The 15449-nt window shown below is 40.6% G+C and overlaps 1 protein-coding gene and 2 long non-coding RNA genes across 4 annotated transcripts in view; 2 read left to right on the top strand and 1 right to left on the bottom strand.

Annotated features, from left to right (window-relative positions):
- Positions 1-10981, top strand: part of LOC119011058 — a 46970-nt gene extending 35989 nt beyond the window's left edge. The window contains exons 3-4 of the long non-coding RNA XR_005072115.1: positions 10611-10658; positions 10840-10981. This is a non-coding gene — a long non-coding RNA (uncharacterized LOC119011058). The remainder of the gene's footprint in view (positions 1-10610; positions 10659-10839) is intronic.
- Positions 6285-15449, bottom strand: part of LOC119011056 (collagen alpha-1(XI) chain-like) — an 88107-nt gene continuing 78942 nt past the window's right edge. For both annotated transcript variants that reach the window (XM_037083844.1, XM_037083845.1), the window contains 12 exons: positions 13667-13774; positions 13347-13400; positions 12838-12891; positions 12122-12229; positions 11521-11574; positions 11389-11424; positions 11244-11297; positions 10858-11119; positions 9416-9528; positions 9149-9217; positions 8707-8940; positions 6285-7589 (listed from right to left, as the gene is read on the bottom strand). In XM_037083844.1, coding sequence (XP_036939739.1) covers positions 7443-7589; positions 8707-8940; positions 9149-9217; positions 9416-9528; positions 10858-11119; positions 11244-11297; positions 11389-11424; positions 11521-11574; positions 12122-12229; positions 12838-12891; positions 13347-13400; positions 13667-13774 — 1293 coding nt within the window. In that variant the 3' untranslated portion in view covers positions 6285-7442. The remainder of the gene's footprint in view (positions 7590-8706; positions 8941-9148; positions 9218-9415; positions 9529-10857; positions 11120-11243; positions 11298-11388; positions 11425-11520; positions 11575-12121; positions 12230-12837; positions 12892-13346; positions 13401-13666; positions 13775-15449) is intronic.
- Positions 10993-13807, top strand: LOC119011059. The gene is made up of 4 exons (XR_005072116.1): positions 10993-11132; positions 11246-11338; positions 12858-12926; positions 13672-13807. It is a non-coding gene; the product is annotated as an uncharacterized LOC119011059 (long non-coding RNA).

A 15449-nucleotide genomic window follows, 5' to 3' on the forward strand; every position in this document is an offset into this window, starting at 1 on the left:
GGAAGCAAATGTTAAACTGGACGGGTGAACTGTGAGACGGTGTGTAATTGGCAATATATGAATTAGAAAACGAGAAAAGCTTGATCTGAAAGTATATTTTAAAATAAATTTTGCTATTCAACATAAATAAACAAATTCATCATGCGAACATTTTGACTTGTGAATGTGCGGCATGAAACCTTTCGTGGCTCCAGAGGAAGCTGCGTGTGAGCTGGCTGGAAGTTTTTTTTTTCTTTTTTTTTTCTGTCCCTGGCGAAACTGTTTTCATGTATCTGACCACTCAAAGAGCCTGCCTTGGTGTGGACTCATTTACTGTGTGTGTGGACACAGTCCTGCTCATGAAAACTGCTCACAGTAAAGTCTTTTGCTAATCCAGAGTAAGAAGGGGAACCACGTCTGGAGAGAGAGAGAGAGAGAGAGAGAGAGAGAGAGAGCGCTTGCAAAATACATTTTTCAGTGCTTTGACCACTACAAACAAAAGCCCATCGGGATGGTGGCAGATGCATGTCTCAAAACCTTGACAAGTAACACCAAAGCTCGACGCACTTCTACAGCTCGTGACACTTCAGTATTCTGAGTGAACTGGCCCTTCCAACAGGACGAATCGTGGCTGTTTACCAAAGACCTCATTACCATATAAGAATTTAAAATCTGTCATATTACTGAAACAAATGACGCAAAGCTTTCTGTGCTGTTGTAACGTTCCTCTCTGGGCGAAGCCATTTCTCACACACTCTCATATGACACTGTATTTTCTCTGCGCAAAATAATTGATACGAGAGGTATTAAATAACATGCGGAGTGCTCATTTTGAATACGAATAGGGCTCGCAGTTTGTGCAGGGGTTTAACACACGAGGCTGTTTGTTCAGCTTTTGTGCTCAAGCTGTTTTTTTTTTTTTTTTTTTTTTTTTTACTTCAGTCGAGGTTTATGAGAGACCTGTCTGCAAATCAACCTTCAGACTTTGTTGTTTTGAGGGAAGACTGGAAATGTGTTTGGTCAGGGAATAATGCGTCAGGTTTCCTTTTTGTTCGACAGTTATCTTTCTCCCCACCACTTTGTTTTTCCTCGCAGTCGTTCGTGAGCACTGTTCTGCAGCGTTTGAAGAAGCGGCTTTGACGAAGCTACACAGAAGAGAGGCACTAAAAACGTTATCTGTGAAAACACTTTCAGAGTATGAGAGTCTTAAAAACATTTGTCATTGTAGATATTGTGGCATTATGTAACAGATGTCACCTCTTTCAAATGTATACCTCCCCTGCTAACAAAGGTTCTTGGTTGGTCTGGAATATATTCCTTTCCTTCACCTTAACTTGGAGCTCAAGCCACGGCTCCTGTGCTTTGTCCGCAGTTCAGACCTCCCGCCCCCCCCAGAGGACGGGCTCACGGTCTGCAACAAGAGCATGTCCTTGACTGCAGGAGTCACCTTTGCCGCAGTGGGAAGCCTTTTCACTATGTTATGTCAATCAGTTTTTCCCATTTTCTACGAGAAAAAAGTAGCAGAGGCGACAAGAGGATGCAGAGTGCTGTCAGGTTAGGTGGGCCAGGTCACGCACTCGGTCAGCTTTTTTTTTCCCCCTCTCGGGCTTCTTCAGGCGATGCTAATGTAAGAGCACAGCTTGTACAAACCCGAAGGAGACCTGAGAGGCAGGGGTGTCTCCAGGCCCTCGCCAGATCAGCAGTCTGCAGCAGGCTGGGATGAGGTGATGGGCCGGGCAGCGAAGCGCTGTGCCGCTGGAGCGTTTCCCAGCGAAACTGTTTGAACAGGGAATACTTAAACTCGAGGAGCGCCTTTGACAGCAGAAGGAGACGGAAGTTTCTTGGCGCACTCGAACAAAGGCTTTCTCGCACACCATGCCCTGCATTCCTGATGAGATTCTCTCCAGCAACAACAGCGACTGCTGTCTGCTTTGTGGCTCGAGCCGGTTCAAATCGGTTAGGACGCGAGAGGAGCTCGGGGTACCCTTTTTGCGGTTCAGGCGCACGTTCATAATTGCTACAAACGCGCGGATTTTAGCGTGAGCAGGGAGGAGAATCGATTGAGTAATGTTAATGTTGCGAAACACAGCAGGTGTTGTGTCTGTAGGAATTCTGTCCGTCAAGAAAACATCAACCGAGAGAACGAGCAATTATCTTGCTACAAAAGAGACAGCAGTCAATACGGGCTGCTTCTAGTGTTCCTCTCCAAAGAGCTGAAAATTACATGGTGTTTGGCTTTTTTAAACGAAGTCAGCTCTCTCTGCCTTTTATCCAGGAGCCTCGGTCTACGCTCGCTCTTTGCTCGCTGTTTGTCTTTCCAACACAACAGAAGTGTTCTACACTTGTCACCACGCACTTCTGCTAATGTAGTCGGAGAGTTTAAGGTTTTACTCCCATCTGTCCAGATATCAGAAAACCAACAGCTCACGGAGTCAGATTGTTAGTGTTTAAGAGGGTAGAAGTCGCTGTGTGTCGTACACAGATTGTAGGCTCTGTGAGGGGAGTTTGGTACTTGTGAGGTGGGCAGTTCTTACAGAGTTAGATCCATCAAATAGCGAACTTTCTCAAGTAGCTGTAACACCATGCTAATTAACTAAGCTAGCTACATCGCCTAGTTAACATAATAGGACTTCCTGTGCACGCTGCCATGGCCATACTGATGGTCAGATCCAGACATACGCCAACTTAGCTATTTTACTAAGTTCTGGGTGTTACAAAGGTAGTAAAAAAACACGCTTTCAAATTTGATTTAGTTTTGAAAATGCTATGTACAGTTAAAAGGGAAGACGTGTGCTTAGATGGCTCAGTTTATCTTTTTGTTTTGTTTTTTTTTTATAGTGTTTGGGCTTTTGGCTTTTTCAGCTTTTATTTTTTCCCATTTATAACCGCCCAAGTAAGACGAAACTCTGAATTGTCTTACTGCCTTAAAATGAGATTGCCTGTCTCTCCATGTTAGTCCTCAGACACACTGGAAACTTTCCAGGGTGCATTTTGTCCTCTGGCTTAATTCATGCTGTGGCAGGGTCCGGCTCTTCATGACCCTGGAAAGGATTAAACGGGGAGAGAATGAAAATTGTGAAGAGGAGAATTGAACAGTTCCAGCCAAAAAAAAAAAAAGAAAACAACCCCTCCCTGCTCCTCTGCCTTCATGGAAACTGGCTGTCATCAGATGTGACTGCAGCCTACAGCAGCTCTGGACTTTTGACAAAAACATTTTTGAGGCACGTCGACCAGAGTGGGCGTCCCGACAGATCGGCAGCGACCGGCTAAGATTTAGGTGTCGGTTTAGAGTAAACAAGCGGCCCCCTTACCCCGGCCACCTCCTGTTGTTGGACTGCAGCCTTATTTTCCTTCTTTTGATTCTGCTGCAGCCATATTCACCTAACAGCACAAACATGTTGTTCTGCCCTCAAAGATGAGCAACAGGTGGCCCTGTATTAATTAAAAAAATAGATAAATAAATAAAAAGAAGGAGGGGTGAGAAAGATTGTCAGGCACACAAAGTTAATGATTACTCATCACCATATGTGCTTCTGCTGACCAAAACATGATGACAGCATTCAGGTTTAGGAAGCGTGCACACACACACACACACACACACACACACACACACACACACACACACACACACACACACACACACACACACACACACACACACACACACACACACACTCTACTAACACAGGCAATGAATCACCAAACAGAAGGAAAAACAGTTTTGGAACTTGTGCAGAAAGCCAATAACCAAACAGACCTCATGAAAGTCAAATAGATTTTGTCCGTACTTTAAGATAGTGCTGCTTAACAGAGAATGACAAGGCTTTGAAATAGAGGTTTCTGATTATACTAATGCAGTGATGGAATGTAACTGAGTACATTTACTGAAGTACTGTCTTTAAATACACATTTCAGTTTATACTTCACTTGAGTATTTCTATTTTGTGCTACTTTCTGCCTCTGCTCCATTGTGGAGACAAATATTGTGAAAGATTTTTAAAAAAGGTACTGATTCAGATAATGTATACAAAGCATAATATGATATGTATGAAAATATATGAATAATTCACTTTTACTTATAGTTTTGATACCCCAGTAAATGTATTGCCAGGAAATTACTTGTGATACTTAAGTATATTTACTATCAGACTTTTACTCAAGTACAGGAGTCACCTTTGCCGCAGTGGGAAGCCTTTTCACTATGTTATGTATGTATGGGTGACTTTTACTTTTACATAAGTGATATTTTTAGGCACGATATCTTTACTTTTAGAAAAATATGCCTTTTACTGTTTGACTGATCAGAGAATCAAATTTAAACCGGGTGAGTTGAAACCATAGACTGCATAAAAAGTCAATGATGCTCACCTGTCTAAAATGTGGAAACGTCTTAAACCTGTATTCTCTCTAACAGCCAGCAGGGGGCGGTGCCCTTGGTTTCAAAGGAAGTCAGTTTTTTATGTAAGCTTATAAGATAATTGACTTGACTTATTACCTCAGTAAACGGATTCCTAATGAGTTTATGGTCTTTCAAGTCTTCTTCACTATAGCACGATGTTCACATGTTCCCATTTAGAAGATGAAGACAAATAGAAGATGAAGTAAGGTTTGTTTTAGGGGCGACAACCTTGTGATCAGGTTGCTACCCTGCTGTGTCTTCAGGGTCTGGCCAGATCCAATCAGTATCCTCTTCAGCTTCTGGCTCAAAAAGAAAAACAGATGATGACGACTGAATCCAGCAGACCTAGTTTTTTTCTTAAAACATGTCGAGCACAATCTAAACCTAGTTTACTGATGTTGACAACATCCTGTCTTTGATTCCATATCCCTTTCTTTGAAAAAGAAAGGCATTCTTCTGTAAGGAACTCTATCCAGGCAACTTGACTTTAGCCAAGGCAACATAAATATTTAATGGCAGCCAACAGTGTGTTGTTATGTTTGATGCTGTACTAACACTTTATTGCTGTATATAAAGCCTGCTATGATATGTTTATTGAGTTGTCATGACCGGATTTCATACGGGAGTGTTAATTGAATGATGATCATAATCTTTTAGAAATTGTTAAAAGGAACAAGCCATTTATAGTCTGAGGTATTCATGTTGTTGTAGTTGCGTCATTGTTGTGATAGACGAGTCAGATGTGAGTATTGAAAGCAAAAACCCTCCGCAGCCGAAAAAATGATTGGTAGGAAGGAAAAATGAGTTCGCTCTGGCTTTAGCTCACATTTAATTGTAAGAAAGCTTAATTGAGACCGATTTTAGCATTTTCCTTTTTTTTTTGCCAAAGCCGAGACTTGAACACATATCGCATTCATCGCTGCCACAGGAAGACGCACATAAGAAATCCTCCGGCTTTCTTGTTGTTAGCACTTTTGGACGTGATCTCAAATCACATTCGCTGCTGCCAGAACGTCTATTTTGTACGGTGTGTCCCACGGTTTACATCCTTCATTATCATAAATGTAATCCAATTTCCACACTCCCCACTGCTAAAATAACAAACCCCCTGGGGAGAAAAGATAATTACTGTCAATTTGCATTTGCTTCATTCTTCAGCAGCACAAAGGCTCTGAGAGCCATTATTATGTGTGATTCTGTAGCAGATTACACTTGTGGTACCTGAAAGGAATTCATTAAAGGAAGAATGGACAAACATTTATAGGTACGTATAGCTGTATGTGGATATATTGAACTGAAGTGATGAATGCGGCATGTTGTTTGATTAAAGCCATCATGTGGTCCGACTATTTTTGACAAAAGCCAGCTGCGCTGTAAGGAAGCCTGATCAGCCTGGGGAGAGTTGTCGTCATTCAGCGATCGGCCTGTCAGATGACGACACGCACTGTGTAATTACGTGTTTTTGGCTCAACACACTGGTTCTATGGACTCAATTATGCTATAATTACATATACTTATAATCTGTAAGTGAATGCAAACGATTGCAGTGTGCATTTGGCAAAGCACCAAACATTTATTTCAGTTGTACATAGGTTGTAAACATACTGTAATTACACAGGTTTGAAAGCGACTCTGAAGTCGATAGCTATCATAGCTTTAAGCTAAAGAGACGGAGATGCAAACAGATCTTGATCAAAGTCAAATCTGAGTCAGAGAAATAAAAGTGGAAGAGATCACAGCGCCTGGACTCGGCAGAATCAATCACATGAGCCCAAACACTTGGAACCACTAATCCTCCTAATCTTAAATTATCATGGCGAAAGGAAGGTAAAAACGTATAAGGCAGCGCAGAATCACAAAGAGCACTAATCATCTCAACAGCCAACAATACAGACGTTCAACCCGACATTTTTCAGAATCCAGTTTTAATATTTTTGAATGAACAATTCAAGGCACATGAAAACATTTTGTCCATTGTTACAAAGAAGAGAAATTGACAGGGCTTTTTTTCGGACGAACACAAAAAATGTTTGTTTTTTTTCTACCACAAATGATTCAAAACTTGATTGAGTCTTAAAGATTAAAACATGGTTGAAGAGCCAAATGTGTCGACATTTTAAGGAAGAGAGGTACAGTACAACATCTGGGTGAATAAAGTTTGGAAGAATAAGCCCTTTCTTACAGTATTTATATTATTATCTATATTTATTATGGCTTAATATCCTGATGGGCACACCAAATGGTGCGTCGTGAAAAAAGACAAAATGCTTTTTGAGTTAGGTGTTATGTTCCAGTTTGGCTTGCTCTCATAAAAATCCAATATTGAAAGTTATATTATTTACAAAAATGATTATTTTATACTTACAAATTGGAATGTTTCAAAGGACATTACATTTCTTAACAAATTTGGTTTTTTTTTTAACACAAGTCAAATATATTCATTGGATTTAATTCTATATTGTTTATCAAATGTTTATGTAGACTTTAAGAGCTGGGGCACATGCAAGTTTTTTTAAGAGTGGATTCGGAAAAGGAACAAAATTGTACAAAATAATAATAATAATTACAGTTTTATCAAAAAGCACTTTTTGTAGCACCTTTGAGTGTTTTGTGATTCTGCACAAAAGCACCTCTGTGGTTGTATTCAGAGCAGCACCTGGAGCACCCAGAGAGGGAGGCGTGGTGGGAGGGGGAAGGACAAGGGAGGATGGGGCTTGGGGTGAGTGGATCCTCTCTCTGTTGCTGAAAGTGCGCCACTGTCCGCCACGGCATCAAATGTCCTTTTCCTGATGTCACTCCCATCACTACATGTAAGTTAAAGTCATGTGATTCTGGCCCTACAAGGGCGAGGAGTAGTTTCCCCTGGTCACCGCTTTCATGACAGGGCCGGGGGGGCACTCTTCTTCTCCGGGCTTGAGTGGATCTTCTTGGCAACATAAGAAAACACAGGTTTTTTTTTTTTTTTTGCTTCGCGGGGAGAGAAGGTAAAGGTTGTCGGATCTCAGCTTGTAGGTGTTAACGTGTACCCTCTGACCCTGTCCTTCAGCGGGGAGTCGGGGTGCGTTTAGCCGAGGAAACAGACGGGGCCGACCTCGAAGCCAAACCTCTGGTTGGATTCCCCAAAGTCATTCAGCATGACGTCGATGATGGGCAACTGGTCGATGCGGGGAGTGTTGATCTCCATCACCGTCTTTGAATAGCCCTGCTTCAGCTGCGAACACAAAGGGCAGACAAGAAGACGACTTTAGTGAGGTGGATGTTTGGTTCTTTTAGGGGGGAGATGATCAATATATGCTCAGCAAGAAGGAGCAGGAATCTGATTGTATTGTTGCTACAAATCAGTGCTGAGTCACTGTCACTGTTGTGATCAACAACAATTTTGACGAGAGCTGCAACGTTCTGTCGATTGAAAGAAAATGAATCGCCAGCTATTCTGTTCGATAAATTGTTTCAGTCATTTTTCAGGCAGAAATGTCAAACATTTGTGAGTTTTTGCTGCTTAAAAGTGAAGATTTGCTGGTTTTCCTTGGTGGCTGGAAAAAGGAAGTTGTCTGAAAGCATCACTTTGGACTCAGTTTTCACATTTTATAGACTAAATGAACAACTTGTGAGATCATGTTTTTCTATTCTCTACATCATCCAAATTATATATGTTGAGGTTCAGGAAAATTGATCAAACAAACAGAATCTGAAGATGTTACTTCCAAACAATAAATAGTTGAAATATTTGAAATCTGTTGTAGTCTAAAAGAAAAGAGTCCTAACTGCCCTTAAATCAGTCAAAACTATACTTCATAGACTTACCATTCACCCTGCAACTACTTGTTGTATTCACTAGTGATTCATTTGCTGATTACTTTCTTCATTAATCAGTTAATCATTTGATCCATAAAGTAAAAACTGCCCAAGAAAGTGTCCTAAAGTGTCCTAAAGCACAAGGTACTGTTCTCACTTTTCTTATCTGGTCTGACCAAGTGTCAAAGAAATATGTATTCCATTTAATATATGATATAATAATATAATAACTAAGAAATACAGCAAAATTCACATTTGAGAAGATGCAACCAGAATCTCTGGCATTTTAAACAACCAATTTCTTTTTTTTAAGCTTATCAGGGAATCATTTTAACTCTTTCACTTTCTACATAATGTTAAATAATGTAAATCTAGTGAACACCTGCTTTCTCAACCGAAACCAGATTCTGCATTTGATCCCTTGATTCTTCTCGGTACCTGTATAAGCATCACTCACACTCAGTCTACATATTTGTGAGGATTAGTGGGATTTAAAAAAATTGCAAACTGGAAGTTAGAAAATGAGTGTTTACCGAGCAGCCGTCCGTCAGCGGCTTGATGAAGGGATTATTGTCGTAAGACATCTCCTCATCGTTGGAGCCCAGGAAGCGCAGCGCCTTGTCGTAGCCGTCGGCCTTGGCGTCGTACCAGGCCACAGACTGGTGGCAAATGTAGGTGAAGTTCTGCCGCGCCGAGGAGCTCAGCAGCTTCAGGAAGGTCATCTGCACTGTATTGATGGTGCTTTCTCCCATGTCGACGTAGCTCAACTGCGGACAGACAGATGGACAGAGTGACGCAGGGAAGAAGACGAGGACAAATGGTTGAAGAAGAGGAACAGGGAAGGTAGGAAGGAAGGTAGGGAAGGTAACAGAGGGAGGGAGGGGGATCAGAACGTGTCTAAAGAGAATGTGAACGCATGCTGGGAGGTAATAGGAAAGAAAATAGGTAAATAAAAAGTTATTCGAGTCGACTCACAATTTTGCCACGTTTAAATTCACTGAACCATGAACCCGGAGCCTCCTTGGGCCAGTTGGATATTCTAACCTATGATGAAAAAACAAATTAAGAGGTTCATCAGAGAACATGTCACAGTTGCAGTAACTGTGCACAGACCAGCAAAACAGCTCCATCTGTTTTCTAGCATGAAAAAAAAAAATCATTATTGTGGATTCAGCTGTCTTTAAATTACCATTACAATAAAACACTGTTTGAGTCAGGTGTTAACATTTGCTCATTACTTACTCCTGTGGATTTCTTATCAGGGAAGATGCACGTTTCTCCGCCCGCTGTGAAGTTGCAGAACACTTTGATTGCGTCTCCTATGCAGCCCTGGTTTGGATCAATCCAGTATTCACCTGAGAGACGAACACAGTCATGACACAGGGACAAAGCAGTGGTGGTGTGAAGCACAGCATTGGCTTTCTGGAGAGTGAATACCACTGCTGTTATTTAACGTTCACAAATAAACAGAACCGCCGCACTCGTCTACCGGGAGGTTAGAAACTGTTGTTTGCTGCTTCAGAGCTGCAGCGTTTAGTCAATGTGTTGTGTTTCTATAATGTTTTAATGATTCTGAGCACTGTTGCTGTTTTATTCTTTGGCTTTTAACTCACAGTGGGAATTGCCTTTCTTTGTTTTATTGTCCTTTTATTTTTTTAAACCCCTCTTTGAATTTTGCACTGCAACTGTTTTTGTTTTTAAATTTGTCTTAGAATAACATTTGGATTGGAGAATTTCATTTAAAATGAAATTAAACAGCAATTTTTCAGAAAATCTAGGAAATGTATCATTTCAAACAAAAATGCCCCCCAAAATGAATTGTTTCAGGTTTTAACATGTGAGAATCAGCTTCTTTTTATCATTTGACAATGCAGGGAATTGATTATTTCGAGGTTTTCAGCATTTTGATGATGTCAGGTTGTTACCAACTTTTTTTTTCATTTGTTTTTACATGTTGGTTTTATGACTCTAGAAAATAATCTGTAGATTAACGATAATCTCAAAAAAGGAGAATTATATACATGAATTCAAATTTACCATACAACAAGATGAAATTAATTGCCATAGTAAAAGAATCATAATTGCCATGATGCCATTACCTCATAATCCTATTTAACTCTCATTTACCCACAAAACCCACCCTCTGTCCTTTACTGCCTTGTAGATTGATGCTTATGTGAGGAGAGGAGAGTAAATGTAAATAAACATATAAATTCAATAATTTTCAAACAAATTCTTTCACATGGGGTGTTTTTATCCCGAGTAGTGCCCTCAGTCGTTCTTTCATGCAGCCCCATCAACCTCCAGAATTATGAGGTGGCAGCTCATGAGTACGGTCGCCTTGTTAAAGCTCACTGTGAGCTCATGGTCACACTTGAAGGTGACTCAGATGAGTTTGTCAACATTTGTGTCAACTCCTCTCTCTCTCTTTCTGCAGGGATTTTGGCAGCCTGACAGTCGGATGACACCGCTTATAGAGATTCTAGTGAGTAAATCAAACTAACCTTTTAGAGCAGAAATTATACCCTTGGAAATGACACTTTTTGGTTCTGACTGAAGCAAAGTGAGAAATAATGCGCCGCAGTGACACTTGACATATACTGTGTGTTTCTGAAGACCAAATTCCACGGCTGATATGTTCTGTCTCCTTGTTATCACTACGATAGACACTGTCTCTGCCCTACCGTCAGGGTAGTCAGGCTGGCTGAGGTGCAGGTCGTTGCAGGTCCTGGCAGGGTTGTCCTGGGTGCCCATGGGGAACTTCATGCGCTCGATGTCCTGTTTGAGGTTGTTGAGGGATCCAAAGACGTCCTCCATTCCCTCCATGCCCACGCCATCGACGCCGTAGTCCGCCATCGCAGCGTCGCCCTGCATCTCAGCCTGCCGCCTGGTCTTTCTGCCAGACTGCTGGATGGGGAGTGGCTGGATGATGTCACCGGGTGGTCCCTGAAACACGGAGGTCAAGGCAAAGCACGTTATATTGTTTTAAGATAAACTTCATACAGGTTGCACCACGTGTATAACAAAAATGCTTGAGTGGATCTGTCTAAATGAATGAAAATAAACTTACAGGTGGTCCAGGTGGTCCAATCATTCCACTGTCTCCCTTCTGACCTTGTGAACCCTGTTGGAAAACAAGGCATCGTGAACTTCATTAAGAATGAAGTAAGAATAAAACTGAAAGGAACCGTACAAAGGATGAAAACACAACTTACAGTGGATCCCTTGGAACCCTTCTGTCCTGCAGGGCCCTGTTGAAAAAGAAATATTAAGAGATGGGCAACAGTCGTGATGTAACAAAGTGTAAAAAGTGCATTTTTTATCATGAAGACTGAGACTGAACTTACGGAAATACCCGGGGGACCGGGAGGGCCGAGGGGACCTTGGGGACCAACGGTACCCTTATAACAGACAATAGACGACATCAGTCAGAATGCATTTCAGTAGATGTCTGATTTAAGATATGACATTTGATGGATGTGTTTGTCTAAAATGTCTTGCAGTTAGAGTTGGTAGATAAAGTAGAAATATTGGCTGATATGCAAGTCATTTTTCAAAAGTGATATGTGGCACTATGTAGAAAATACATGCAAAACTAGATACGTAAAACTAGATGTAAAATAAGAAAATGTGTAAAAAGAACTTAATCCATCTTAGTTTATGTTTAAATGATACCAGAATCATTAAGTTATCAGAATCAGAAATGTATATAATTCCAATACATTTCAATGAACAACAATACCCAGAAGCCCTTCTTACCATAAGATAAGTTAGACAAAATAATTTTTCCCTGTTTCTATATGGAAGTCTTGTGGGAATTTAGGCTATAGATCTGGAAAAGTCACATTTTACACATACATTTATGCAGCACTCTGACTTTACAAGATTCACATTCCTATGGGAGACATATTTTAAGGCAGCAAACTCCTGACACAGAGACTGACTTACAGCATCACCCTTGCCACCTCCAGTGCCCTGAGGTCCAGGCAAGCCTCTGTCTCCCTTCTCTCCAGGCTCACCAGGAGGCCCGATCAGACCAATCAGACCTGGATGACCCTGGAACAGGAAGAGAAGAAGACAAATAACAAAAACTGAGACAAACTCAGAGAGCAAAACAACATTTGTACTAATTATCCATTCGACAACCAGTAATTTTTGTATCTGCTGAAGTTTTAATTTCTGTTCATTCATCAGCTGCAGAAAATTAAGGCAGTTTTTCAAAGTGAAGTAAAATGCAAATTCACCAGCAGGTTTATGCACCATGCCTGGCCAGCGGACCTCAGTACTGTCTTATTTCTGCCTATAAATAATTAGTGTGTTTATAGTGGTCGTCATATTTAACAATGGTGCTGTGTCTCGGCACCTGCTGCTGGGCAGAGTTATGACCATCTGCTTCTGACTGCTGCATGCTGGCATTAAACCAATGACCATTAGAAAGATGATATTATTGAACTTATACATATTCATCCGGTGCTTTAAATCACTGTGAAAGCTCCTCGCAAGGCAGAACCTTTCTTCGCTCACTGGGGGAGTGTGAACAAAGAGATAGGAGGCAATAGGACCAAGATGTTTGCTCACTGTGGAAGCTTCAGATAAGGCGCGTACGCAGATATGAGAAATACACAGTGAAGCCATTTGAGATTAGCATCATAATAATGTCTTGCCTTCTCTCCCTTGGATCCAGAGTCACCCTTCATACCAGGAAGTCCAGGGGGTCCCTGTGGAGGGAAAGAATCAGACTGTCAATCATATTGTGAGTAAAATTCACAGTATATTACCGTGAGAGCCATCACAGATCTCTGCATTCATGGTGACTGCTCAGGGTTTATCCTATTGAGATACGTCAATGACTGCTTTAAGCAATGTTTTAAGGGCGCAACAAATGATTGAGATGAGTCTCACCATCAATTAATTGTTTTTTTTCCCATAAAATATCCCTAAAATTAAAAAACGGAGGACACACCTTCAAATGTCATGTTTCATCTAACAATTAGTCCAAAAATCCAAAGCTTTTCAGTGACTATCATGTATGATAAAGAAAAGCATCGAATTCTCACATTTACGGAGCTGGGACCAGCCGAAGTTAAATTAATAGATTTTTTTACTACTAATCACACCAAAACTAAAAAACTATCCTTTTTTTTCAATGAGGAAGTGACGGGACATGTCTTACAATAGGTCCAGGAGGGCCGTCTTGGCCAGAGGCACCAGGAAGTCCTTGCTCACCCTGAAAATAATAAAGAAAAAATAGTAACACAGTTTGGTTAATAACACTAGAGTAATAATATTTCAATTTAGAGACTCTGAACTGTGGATTTTAAGAAGCAATACATGTTCAAAAAGTATTCATGATACTAGAATAGGAGCAATAATTGCAATAATAGTTGAACTAACTTGCAATCATGTAATTTACTCCATGAGAATTAGTCAGGTCCTAATGTCATGTTATAATGTGGCATATAAAAGATGTATTTATGAACAGCATGTACTCACAACAGGGCCAGGGATTCCACGCAGTCCCTCAGGACCAGACTTTCCAGCAGGCCCCTGAGGTCCAACAGGTCCAGTTTTGCCAACAGGCCCCTCTGCTCCAGCTTCTCCCTGTAAAACAACAGCACAGTTACTACCTCTGCATCATGATCTATATGGCTCTGTTTCTAACCAAAGCATGTTGTATGTTTCCTTTAGTATTAACAAAAAATGTATTCATTTATTTCTTCACTGGCTTTGTTTCGCCGTGTGCAGCTGACACAAAACACTTGGGACTCGTTCTTCAAAACATCGCTCCACGGTGCTATTCTTGGTCTGAAGTTCAGCACGGTATCTTAAAAGCTGTAACTAAAAACCGACAACGAGACATTTATCTAACTTCATAATTAAACAAATCTTGTGTCTGGAAGTCACATTGTTTGATGATTTGCAATGTTTTTCCTTCCACCAAACCTCAGATTGGAAGGATTCAAGGATTTGCAACATCCAAACAGATCAAATGTTACCAGATCTTAGCTGTTGTCTCTGAGCATGAACAGCGAGTTTCTATGTATTGAAGTTGCAGAGATGTCATATCGACTAGGCTCATCGGAGAAGGGGATTAAATTGTTCTGACAACCAATTAGGCCTGGATTTGACACTCTAGGATCAACATGCAGGCTTTGTCTTGTCTCCATCAAATCAACTCTAATCCTTTACCTCAATGTGAATAGAATGTGCACTTTGCGTGTGTGTGCATGTGTGTGTGTTTGTGTGTGTCAGTTTAAGAGATAGAGGACGACAAAGAACAAAGGGAAGAGCGAGGCTATGTCTAAGATTTGTCAGGTTTTTGTGCCCGTGCATTTCTTTGAACCAAATGATTTGTAGACAAAAAAAAAAATCTCTTTAAGGCTTACAAAGACTCGTCAGCTGTGCAAACAGTCACATGTTGTTGATTTTAACAAAGCAATTAAACCCACTGATGGGCTCAAGAAACCTCACTGCTTCTCCTGTGAGACTAATTCGTCCAGTTTTTTACAAATTCACATGATCTGAGGTGAACATGTGAATGTACTCCTGGACAGAACATTCAAGGAGAGGGTTTTGAATCAGTAATGACCTCGCCCTTCAGAACATCCGCTGGACAAATATCATCATAGACATGTGTGCAGAAGTTGTAACACTATTTTAATGATCTACAGGTGGTGGTATGACGCCAAAAACATGTTGCAAAGTGCAAACAATGCAGAATAGCAGACTGCAAGCTGGTAAACATGGATATAAGCAATGCTGGATTTTGATCATTTAGAAAAGCAGCTTAGCAAATGTTTGATGAGGAATTAAATGTACTTAATACAGTTGTTTAAACTCAAAGTTTAACGCAGTGCAATCTGGTGAGTAACAGTAAAATTAAAGAAAACTCAAATGGGCACTTCTCCACTAATCATTAAATGAAATTTCACCACTGGTGGATTTACAAATGAATTCATAGCATTGGAATATATTTTTTACACCTTATAATTATGGGACGAGTAACCCTTCAGCAGGGATTGTTAGCTTGAGATGGGGAACAGGTGTAATACTGAGAAAGGAGTGGAGAAAACTCTAAAGTAAAAGGCCTCTGAAACTTGAGAATACATTTGGTATTAATGTGTTAAGAAAGATAAAATTTTCTTGTAAACAGTACATCTCCTAAGCAGTTCAAGGAAATGGATAGAGCTGACATTATGAATGATGGAAAATAATACTTTTAGATATAATCTATAATACAATATTACATTTTCATTTAGTTTTTATCCTAAGAGGC

The sequence above is a fragment of the Acanthopagrus latus genome, chromosome 21, assembly GCF_904848185.1.
Source record: "Acanthopagrus latus isolate v.2019 chromosome 21, fAcaLat1.1, whole genome shotgun sequence".
NCBI classification, from domain to species: domain Eukaryota; kingdom Metazoa; phylum Chordata; class Actinopteri; order Spariformes; family Sparidae; genus Acanthopagrus; species Acanthopagrus latus.